This window comes from Lathyrus oleraceus, chromosome 2 (assembly GCF_024323335.1).
Source record: "Lathyrus oleraceus cultivar Zhongwan6 chromosome 2, CAAS_Psat_ZW6_1.0, whole genome shotgun sequence".
Classification (NCBI taxonomy): Eukaryota; Viridiplantae; Streptophyta; class Magnoliopsida; order Fabales; family Fabaceae; genus Lathyrus; species Lathyrus oleraceus.
The window spans coordinates 179,648,488-179,660,484 of NC_066580.1; the positions used below are offsets into that span (position 1 = coordinate 179,648,488).

At 35.2% G+C, this 11,997-nt stretch overlaps 1 protein-coding gene across 1 annotated transcript; it reads right to left on the reverse strand.

Moving 5' to 3' along the window:
* Window positions 1-2,224: 2,224 nt before the first annotated feature.
* LOC127118766 (7-deoxyloganetin glucosyltransferase) lies at window positions 2,225-3,981 on the reverse strand. The gene is made up of 2 exons (XM_051049025.1): window positions 3,372-3,981; window positions 2,225-3,276 (listed from the first exon to the last, which is right to left on the reverse strand). Exons 1-2 carry the CDS (start codon window positions 3,886-3,888, stop codon window positions 2,351-2,353), a joined length of 1,443 nt encoding a protein of 480 aa, XP_050904982.1. The 5' UTR covers window positions 3,889-3,981; the 3' UTR covers window positions 2,225-2,350.
* Window positions 3,982-11,997: the final 8,016 nt, after the last annotated feature.

Here is an 11,997-nt window from a genome sequence, read left to right on the forward strand (position 1 = left end):
GATTAAGTTATCGGTGTTGAAGATTCAAAACCTCTCTAAAAACCTCTATAAACTCCTAGTCTATATAATGTTATCATTTGCATATCATGGTCATTCACATATTATGCATAATAGAAAAATCAAGTCATGCATAGCCTAAAGGGTATTTTGCAATCATTAGCATTAATCCTGGTCTCGTTGTTGATTGTTATCCCTTGACCCCCAAGTCCAGTTGTTACTGGCACCTTTCAAAGTCCAGTTGTCACTGGAATTGTTTGCGAATACAATTGTTATTGGTATATCCAATGTCCAATTGTCATTGGTATTGCTTGAAACCCAATTGTTATTATAGCTCCCTGAAGTCCAGTTGTCACTGACATCTTATTCAAAGGTTAGTTGTTACTGGTATTTGTTTTAAAATCCAATCATTATGGGTATCCTTGAGTACCAGTTGTCATTGGTATCATTTTTGGTATCCTTGAGTTCCAGTTGTCACTGATACGTTTCTACCTAGAACTACATAAGCCTTGAGTTCTCTATTTCACCAGGAGATACGTAGGAGTAGGATTCGTAAATCTTGTCAGACACACTAATAAAAAATCCAAAAAAACATTTTCTCTTTTCTTTTGATCCTATTCTTCTTTTCCTTTTAATAACATGAAAGGCTTAATGGTTCTCGTTGAGTACAACGAACGTGAGGGGTGCTGATACCTTCCCCTTGCATAATCGACTCCCGAACCTTAATTTGGTTCCGATGACAAATATTTATCGTTCTTTCTTGGGTTTTATTGATATTTCTTCTTTCCTTTTTAGGAATAAATAAAGTTCGGTGGCGACTCTGTTTAGTCCTTCCTGCGAGCATGTGATTGTGCTTCGCTAAGTCGTGTTCTCATTTTTTGAGGTGCGACAAGTAGGAAGACCCACTTCGAATTCTTCTCAAAGAACCTTCAAAGTTGTGAAAAATTCTAAAATAGAATATGAATCTTTCTTTAAACCGAAGATTTCACACTTTAATTTGAGCCCGTTTCCACACATCAATGGATTTTTCATAGAAAACAAAGCTTTGTGCAATTGAATCTTCAACAGAATTCATGATCCATTAACGAACAAGCATATTACACTGATTCCAAGCATTGGAATTTGGATTAAACTCTACTAGAACAGAAATTGAGCCATCAACAAAATCAAATTTATTCTTTCCGCCAAGAACTCTTCTCATGGATTGAGGCCACACATGTTAATTGGAGTGATTGAGAATTGACTAACTGAAACAGAAGAAGGACCCTCTAAAGGATACACATAGTATACATTTTTAGGTTGTTGAGAAAGGATCTTGAACTAGAGCAATAATGTTTCCACTACCATTATCACCATTGTTACCACCACAATTAACGGCAACACCACCACCACGAACCATCGTGAATAATAAAAAAATGATACGCAAAGCTCTGATACCATCGTGAAATTCTTCATTTTCATGATGAAAATTAAAGAAAACTAAAACTCAATGAAGAAGATAACGGATGATAAGAAGCTGTATATTGATTCATGCATAAGTTTGTTACAATATGTCTATATATAGAAGCTAGTGCTGTAACTAACTACAACCAACTAGTAGCTAGCACTAACTAACTTTTATTTAGCTATGCTACCACTATAATAATGATGTTTCTCATGGTGAAGAGAAGTTTGTTACTCAAGTTAACTCGTTGTTTAAATTATCTTCAACTAAGTACTTTGATGTGTTGTAAGTATGTGTTTGGTTTGGCACCACTCAAACTCACATCTCAATGAAAATTTAGCAGTAAATTTTCACTTTTCATGCAAAAGCTACGTAGTAGCTTTTCAAAAATCAAATCCGCAAAGTAACGCCTCACCAAACTTTTGCAAGACTTTAAAAACTTTTGCTAAAAGCTGAATTTAGATTGTAATAATATTTTCACTCTTTCTATTTATAAAAACAAGTTTATTTTTTACATTGATTGAATATATATATATATATATATATATATATTATATATATATATATATATATATATATATATTATATAATATATATATATTTTATTATTCAATTAACCTAAAAAAATAAATATTTTCTTACCAATAGGACAAGAGTTAGTATAACCCTTCTTCAAATGTTATGACATAAATTATTTTATCAGGCTGATTTGGGTTCAACGGGACTTTGTCTTTCTGTTTATGGGTGTGTTTTATCTCAAACAAAAAAATAATCATTACAATATCTATAAAGAGTTCTTACATTATTAAAGTGAAACAGCACACTAAGACAGTACCAACAACAACATTGGTAGAGCCCAAATTGAAAGACGACGACAACAACATGAAAGCGATTTAAACTTTTGAAGTTTTATGAAAGTACATGAAAAATGTTGTCCAAATTCACAAATGAAGAACCATATGGACCCGAAGCAGCTTCTATTGCCAATTCTTTAAACTTCAATGCTTTCTCATTCATATCTTTACCCTTTTCTCCATCCATCAATTCTCTCACAATTCCCTCAATCTTATCCCTCTTAGCTTGTTCAATCTCCAAACCAATTCCCCATTCATGACAACTAAATCGACAGTTAGTATGTTGTTCCGAAAAGAAAGGCCAACATATCATTGGAACACCGCTGCACACACTTTCCAACGTTGAATTCCAACCACTATGTGTCAAAAAAACTCCAATGGCTGAATGATCCAAAACTTCCTCTTGTGGACACCAACTTGACAATAATCCTCTATTTTTCGTCTCTTCCAAAAACTCTAGAGGTAAGACAGCATTTTCACCGGTTATAAGATCTGATCTTATAACCCACAAAAATGTTTTCTTGCTGTTAGCAAGTCCCCAAGCGAATTCAATTAATTGGTCATTGGTCATTACCGCGATACTTCCAAAATTGACGTAAACAACTGTGTTAGGTTCTTTGCCTTCTAGCCATTTTAAACACTCTCGCTCCTCTTTCCAAAGATTGGAACCAATTGAGTTCAGTTCCTTATCTGTAACTTCTTTGAAAAGAAAATTTAATGGACCAATGGAATAAACCGGAGGTAAATTATTAATGGAAGAGAATGCTTGTAAAACGTCTTGCTCTAACGCATCAAACGTGTTTAAAATGATTGCAGAAGCTTTTAGAGCTCTTTCACATTCCCATAATACAAAATCAATCATAACGTCATTTGGGTCCGTAGTTCTGATGAAGCTTGGAAAATCCTTTAATCGTATTTCTTTAATGCCTGGTACCCAATCTATGGTAGTCTCCAAATATCCATTTGTCACATAACTTGAATCTGCATATCAAACACACAATATCTGTTTATATTTATGTAATGTCACAGTTCATATCAGAACTAACAATGAATATCAGAAATCAATATTTAGGTACCTTTAAGTGGTGTTAAGCCCTTTTCAATTAACTGGCGAAATTGAAGGTAACACATGAAGCCACAGGCACTGTTTGTCCAAAAAAGAACGACAGGGACATTAACTTCTTCAGCAGCTTCCAAAGCAAAACTCATAATACCATCGGAAACTATACCAGTAACAGGAGGGATGTCTATACAATTATTTAGTTTAGATATAAGTTTTTTGAAGTGAGGCAGACATGTTTTTCGAGTGGAGTCACACAAAGAAGGTACATCCTGTGTGGCTTCTGCATCGGACTCAGATAGACCATCGGGAATAGTTTCAAAACGAAAAGAGGAGAGACCGTTTAGAGAGTTGGGACCTCTTGATTTTAGAAGACGTTTGTGATTGTATTCAGTGTTAACAAAGGTTACATGAAAACCACCTTTGAAATGAAGAAGTTTTGCTAGTTTAAGCATTGGGTTTATATGACCTTGTGCTGGAAATGGAACACACACAACATGTGGTTTGTTTTGAGTTTTTCCAAAATAAGTCATTGTTTGTGTTTACTTTTTTTCCAAATGTAGTAATACAAAGGGTTCTTTGCTTGATTGTACTCTCGGGTTATTTTCTCACCCAAGCTTTTATTATAGAAGATAAGGGAGAACGTTTATAGATAGATATTTGGGTAAGAGTTTGGTGATATCCATACATCCAAATAATATCTTAATGGATAAAGAAATTTTATAAAAGTTGATCCGATGAAAAGTGAGATAGAAAGAAAATAAGATATTAAATGAGGGTTAAGAAATTATAGATGTTTTAAATATTGATGTTGTATTTCAAAATTCATTTTAATGGTAATTAAATTAATTAAAATTACATTTTTATTTAGTGTCATGTTAATGTTAATTGTCCCGTTCGAAAATCAGAGTTCTTGATGCAGTTCTTGACGCGGTGTTTCAAGCTACTCCAATTTTTGATGTGTTGGTGCAAACCACTCCAATATTGTTCCGCGAAGGGACATGCAAGATTAATGTTGGACAAGTGACTCTAAAGACAAGAGGGGTGAATTATGATATTAAAAAATAACGATTAATTTCAAGCTTTTATTGCTTAAGAAGCAAGACGTATTAGTATTTTTAATATCAAGATAAAAAACAGTGCAAAGTAAGATCATTAAAGTAAATCACAGAAAATAAAAGATTAGGGTTAGAGAGGTGGCACCAGAGAATTATCCAAGTTCGGCCGAACGTTGACCTACTCTTATCCCCAAAGGATCTTTTTGAGATTTGACAATAATATTGAACTTTTATAGGTTATGTCCACGAACCTTTGATACAAGTAGATCTAGAAGTTTTACACTAACATTTCCCCAACTAAAAGAAAGCTTCTCCACTGGCTGAGCTAACAACCGGATTAGAGAGTTTTTACGAGTTGATCTCGATAATAAAACAAAAAATTTCCAAGAAAACTTCTAGAATCAAACGAAAATTTTAAGATTGGTTAATCTAAAGAATCAAACTCTATTATTCACGACTATCGCACTCTTGAAAGTATCAATCGTGGCACGACACCGATACAACTCTTTACTCACAAACAGTTTTCACTCACAAGGAACTAAGGCAACTTTGGTGAAAAGAAAATATTTAGAGAGAGAGAGGGAGAGAGAGAGAGAGGGAAAGAAGAGAACTAAATTCCAAAGAATTAGAGAAATCCTAAATTCTGGTGTGAAATAAAGACGAGAGGTGGCCATTTATACATGTGAAAAATTTCCTAAAAAAGGAAATGATTCATGCGTCAATTAACACACCTAATCGATTAGTGTGAGGCCAAAGATCCTTTGTCCTTATTTTAATGATGTCAAACCTTTTTAGTTGCTCATAATGTGTGCGTTGGACGACGTCATCGTATCATAGAATGCATTCATCCTCCAACATGCTCAAAGTATAAGTGAAATGAGTCCATGCATATAGGAGCATTTCATAGATGTGAATAATGCACTTGATCATCATTGGTACCTTAGGTTCATAAGAAAATGGTTTGAATTGACCAAAATATCAAAAACTCATTTTTGACAGTTTAAGAATTTTGAGTTGACTCATGACTTGGAGCGTAACTCTCGAGTCTGAACAGGTCGAGTCATGAGTCGACTTATGACTTGGAGCAGTAAAACTGTGAGTCGACTCATGACTTGGAGCATAACTCTCGGGTCTGAATAAGTGGATTCATGAGTCGACTCAATTATGGAAAAACCTATTTGAGTTGACCCATCCCATGTTTGAGTCGACACATTGGCTGTTTCATTTGAACCATGTTGCCACGGGTCTGAACTGGTCGAGTCATGAGTCAACTCAACTCTGGAAAAACCTTGTTTGAATCGACTCAACTGTGTGAACAGGTCGACTGGTCACTGTTGGCACTCAATTTTCTGCTGTACATTTTTGCAAAATGATTCTGTTATGTCTGTTACTTTGTCCATGCATCATATAAATATTCTAGAGTCTCTTCTTCAACAAATAAGAAGAAAAGTGAAAGATATACACCAAAGTGTTCTTCATCTTCATTCTCCATTGCATATGTCAACGAATAACATAACAATTTTTGTTGATCATTGTGCATTGTTGTGGTGATAACGTCCAAATAGGATTGTGTAATCTTAGTTTGGGTTGAGGCTTTGTGTGGATTTTTCTTGAATAAAACCATTGGGGTTTTTTCATCCAAGAATTGGGGGTTTTTGCACTAACCTTTGCTTCACAGATTCAGCCGAGTGAAAAGTTTGAAGAACAGTGGGTTCGGTTAAACAAGTAACGGTAACCAAAGGATTGTGAAGAAAGCTTAGGGTTCAAGCGAGTTGCGATCAAAATCAGTCAAGCTGAAGTTTTGGAGAACGTGGAGTTCTTGCAATAAGGTAGATATAATCAGAGGTTTGTTTGAAGCGCTTGAAGGACTTGGTTCAACTCGAATCAAGGGGAGAAAAGCGAATATGATCTGCAACAACACTAGGGGTTGATTGGTGGTGATCATTTCTTCTCTTGTATCAACTTTGCAACTTAATAATAAATATATCTCAATTCTAGATTTAGAATTGAGGGCAGACATACCCTAAGTGAGGACAGTAAGGGAACTGCCTAAACAAATCCGGTGTTATTCTCTCTTTCTCGTAACTCTTTAAATTCTGCATTAATTATGTTTTGTGTTAAATTAATAGTAAAATCAATCTCGCTTGATTGTTGTGCATAGTAGTTGTTCGATAAATTGGTGCAATCACTTTGATTATAACTGAGTAAAATTATGTACATTCAATTAGAGTGAAAATGAGACTTGGTGTGGGGTGCTCACCAAGTGTTCGATAAAATTAATCTCACACAAATCTATTAATATTTTACTTGCTCTCTTATTGTGTTAACACATTATTAGAGGTAACGATATCAAGGATTATGGTAGATAATCGATTGATTTAAATAGTGGTTGATTATCTCTATCGTAGTTATTCCATTCGGTTTCACGCATATCCGATCTTACCATTAATGGTTCGTTTAAACGATTATAATCTAGGGTGATTTCGCAAAAGTTGAAAACATTTTTAAAATGCACTAAATTTCAAAAAATGATTTATTCAACCCCCCTTCTAGATTGGTACTATCGTCTAACAAGTGGTATCACGAGCGCCGATTCATCTAGTACTTCGCCTATAACTTTTTAGAAAATGAGTAACGATCCTAAAGGGGCATACAATAAGGCACCTACTTTTACCGGTGAAAATTACATTTATTGGAAAGATTGTATGTGTATCCATATTAACTCTATTAATAGGAAGATATGGAAAGTCATCCAAGATGGTCCTATGGAAATAACCATGACCAATGCGGATGGTATTGTTATACCTAAACCTGAAGCACAATGGAATGAAGAGGATGATAAAAAGTATAGCTATTATTGGAAATCCAAAAACATACTCATCGCCGCCTTAGGTGTTGATGAGTATTATATGGTTTCCCATTGTACTAGTGTTAAAGCTATGTGGGACTCATTGCAAATTACCCATGAGGGAACCAATGATGTCAAACTAGATAGAATCAACACTTTAACTCAAGAATTTTACCTTTTTCATATGAAGGATGGTGAAACCATTGTCGATATTCAAAATCGATTTTCTCATCTAATCAATCGGTTAAATGCTCTTGATAGAACTACCCCTAATGATGTTTCTACTAACAAAATCTTAAGATGTCTTAACAAGGATTGGCTACCAAAGGTTGCCGCGATTAAGGAAGCCAATGATCTAAGAACATTGGACATGATAACATTGTTTGGTAAGCTTCAAGAGAATGAGCAAGAGCTCATGAACCTTGAGAAACATAAGAAGAGTCAAAACAAGGAAAAAAAGGAGAAAGCTAAGGACACCGAAAGGAAGTCTATCGCTTTAAAGGCTTCAAGATATAAGTCATCCACCAATGATGCGTGTGAGAGTGAATCAAGTGAAGATGATAAAGATTTGAATGAAGACATGGGGTTGTTCGTAAGGAGGTATAACCGATACCTTAGAAACAATGAAATTCAACATTCGAATAAAAATCTTGTCAACTATAGAAGACAATCAAGATTTTTGAATCGAGAGGAAGGTAAGATAACTAAGTCAAAAGGATCATGCCATAATTGCAGAAAGGAGGATCACTATAAGTCGGACTGTCCCTTGTTGAAGAAAGACAAAGGAAGAGACAAACGTCACAACAAATCTAGAAAATCTAGAAGAGCATACATTGCATGGGAGAGCGATAGTGAGTCCTCAAGCGATGATAACTCGAGTGATGAAGAAGAAAATGTCAATATTTATCTTACGGCTCATCAAAAGAAGAAAAAGAATGTAAGTCATTTTAAGTATGATCATGTTGATAAAATGTCTTATTTTGATTTGCAAAATGCCTTTAGTACTCTACACAATGAGGCCAAGGAAGCTTTTAAACGCTTGGCCTCAAATAAGAAATTTTTTTGTTATTTAGAAAAGAAAAATTCTGATTCCGAAAAGGAATTAGAAACTCTTAATAAATCTATAATAGATGTTACTAAAGGCAAAACTGAAGATGATAAGGGATTTTGGTTTAGATGGTCTGGATGTGAAACTTGTCACATTTGGCAAAGAGAGGTTAGAATTCTTCAAACTAAATTAGACAAGGCTTTACAACCTAAAGTTACCTTTGCTATTGATCAATCACATTTTAGAAGTAACATGAATAATCCTTATAAAAATACATTTATGTGGTAAACGATCAAGTTAGCAAAAGCAACTCTCATCCGAACTTAAATTGTCTATATTGTTGCAAAAGGGGACATACTATTGCTAAATGCCGATTTAGGAGATTTTTGGTTCCTAAAGGCATTTTTAAATGGTTGCCCAAATGCAACCAAAGTTTCACTCACACACTAGGACCCAATGAAAATTGGGTACCTCCTTCCCTTGTTTAAATTTGTAGGTGGAATTTCTTGAGGATACGGAAAGAAGATGGGTTCTCGATGGTGGATGCTCAAGACACATGACATGTGATATTTTCTTGTTCTTTGACTTTGTGGCTAAGAAGAAAGGGTTTGTAACCTACGGTGATAATAACAAGGGAGCTATACTCGAAAAATATAGTGTAGGTAATCCCTCCTCTACTACTATCTCAAACGTCCTGTTAGTTAAAGGCCTTAAGCACATTCTCATTAGTATTAGCCAATTATGTGACAAAGGATATAAAGTATTGTTTTCAAAAGATTGTTGCATGATTGAACATAATGATAAAAAGAATGATGTGCTTAAGGGCTGGAGGAAAAATAACGTATACATGCTTTACTTGAATGAAGTATCTTTTACTGCCGCTAAATGTCTCGTCTCCATGAGTGACGACTCATGGCTTTGGCATAGGCGATTAGCGTATGTCAACTTTGACTTGCTAAATAAAGTTGTTGAAAAAGATCTAGTAGTTGGTCTTCCCAAAATCAAATTTTCAAAAGGGTCTCTTTTAAATCTAAAAATATTGTTTCCACAACGAGACCCCTTGAACTTCTCCATATGGACCTTTTTGGGCCATCTAGAATTAAAAGTCTAGGTGGAAACTATTATGGTTTTGTTATAGTAGATAACTACTCTAGATTTTGTTGGACCATTTTCTTAGCAAGTAAAAGTGACACTTTTTCTGCTTTTGAAAAGTTTGCCAAGATGTCTCAAAATAAATTGAACACTAGCATAGTTACTATTCGAAGTGATAATGGAGGTGAATTTGAAAACCACCTCTTTGAGGAATTTTGCGAAACAAACGTCATTGATCATAATTTTTTTGCTCCAAGAACTCCACAACAAAATGGAGTAGTGGAGCGTAAAAGCCGAATTTTAGAAGAGCTTGGAAGGACTATGATCAATGAAAACGACCTTCCTAAATATTTTTGAGCCGATGCCATAAATACAGTTTGTTATGTATTGAATAGGATACTCATTCGTCCTATTCTAAATAAAACCCCTTATGAATTGCTAAAGGGAAGGAAGCCTAATGTTTCACATCTTCATATCTTCGGATGTAGATGCTTTGTATTAAACAATGGTAAAGAAAACCTTGGTAAATTTGACTCAAAAGTCGATGAAGGTATCTTTCTCGGATACTCTCAATCTAGTAAAGCACATAGAGTATATAACAAAAGGTTACTTATTGTTGAAGAATCCGTGCATGTGTCATTCGATGAATCTTATCCGAAAATTGTCGGAGAAGGTATTATTGTTGATGGTGCAAGTGTTCCTTCGGAAGACATAATAAAAGATCAAGAAGAAAAGAGTGTTGAACCCCATCCGGAAAAAGTTGAGGAAGAGCCGGATCACATATCTGAAAAGAAAGAGGAGGATCATTTGATTAATAACAATGATCTTCCTTTAGAATGGAAATCTTCTAAGGATCATCCCATTGATAATATTCTACGAGATATCTCAAAGGGAGTTACCACACAATCAAAGATAAGTAACTTTTGTTATCATTTCGCTTTCGTCTCTCAAATTGAGCCTAAAAACTTCAAAGACGCATTACTCAATGAACCTTGGTTTTTAGCGATGCAAGAGGAACTTAATCAGTTCAAAAGAAATAAGGTGTGGGATCTTGTTCCCCCTCCGCGAGTCCATCGAGTAATCGGTACTAAATGGGCGTTTAGGAACAAGTTAGACGAAAACAGAGTTATAACTCGCAACAAGTGCTCATGGGTATAACCAAGAGGAAAGAATAGACTATGAGGAAACTTATTCTCCGGTTGCCCGACTCAAGGCTATACGCCTTTTGCTTGCCTATGCTTGTTCTCAAAATTTCAAATTATTTCAAATGGATGTTAAGAGCACTTTCCTAAACGGTCACATTAATGAAGAGGTCTATGTATCTCAACCTCCCGGGTTTGAAAACTATGAGCATCCTAACTATGTTTATAAGCTTAAACGTGCTTTGTACGCTCTCAAACAAGCCCTTATGGCATGGTATGAGCGTCTTAGAAAATTTCTACTAGAACAAGGATTCTCAATAGGGAAGGTTGATACAACCATTTTTATTAAGCGTCAAGGAAAACACTCTATTCTAGTTCAAGTTTATGTAGATGACATTATTTTTGGATCTACTAACATAAATTTGGTCAAGGAATTCTCTAAGTTGATGCATGGAGGATTTGAAATGAGCATGATGGGGGAGCTAAATTACTTCCCCGGACTTCAAATCAAGCAACTTAAAGAAGGAACTTTTGTGTGCCAAACGAAGTATTGCAATGAGTTACTCAAGCGCTTCGATATGGTAAACTCCAAAATAATCAACACTCTAATGCCTCTTGCGGTTAATATGGATCGGGATGAAAATGGTAAGGTCGTAGACATAAAAAGGTATAGAGGTATGATCGGTTCCCTCCTCTATCTTACCGCATCTCGACCAAATATTATGTTTAGTGTATGTATGTGTGCTAGGTATCAATCATGTCCCAAGAATCACATTTAAAGGCCGTAAAGCGTATACTTATATACCTCTGTGGTACTTCAAAGTATGGGTTTTGGTTTTCTAAGGGAAGTGATTGCTCTTTGGTTGGCTACTCTGACTTCGACTTTGCCGGTTGCAAATCAGATAGAAAAAGCACTAGTGACACTTGTCATTTTTATTCAAATTCCTTAGTGAGTTGGCACAACAAAAAGCAAGTTTCAGTTGCTTTGTCAACGGCCGAGGAGGAATACATTGCAGCCGGTAATTGTTGTGCTCAAATTTTGTGGCTCAAACAACAAGTACTCGACTTCAATGTTCAACTTGAACGTATTCCCATTTTTTGTGACAACACAAGTGCTATTTATTTAACCAAAAATCCTATACTACATTCGCGCACTAAACATATTGAAATTCAGCATCACTTCCTTAGGGATCATGTTGAGAAAGGTGATGTTGTCTTCGAGCACGTTGATAGAAAAAATTAACTTGTCGATATTTTTGCAAAATCACTTGCGACAGAGCCTTTCTTCCACATCCAGAGGGAACTTGATGTTCTCAATATCTCGGATCTCTTTTAAATTTATATATGATGCTTGCTCTATATCTATGTATGTCTATTCCTTGATTTATATGTGCAGGCTTTGTGAGGGCACTCACCGTCTATCATCATTGGAGGTAATATCGTTCCTATCTATT

Excerpts from the sequence above, each read along its gene's own strand:
- LOC127118766 (XM_051049025.1), bottom strand. The coding sequence starts at position 3,888 with ATGACTTATTTTGGAAAAACTCAAAACAAACCACATGTTGTGTGTGTT. Across the intron at positions 3,277-3,371 it reads GGGCTTAACACCACTTAAAG|ATTCAAGTTATGTGACAAAT; the intron begins GTACCTAAATAT and ends TTTGATATGCAG.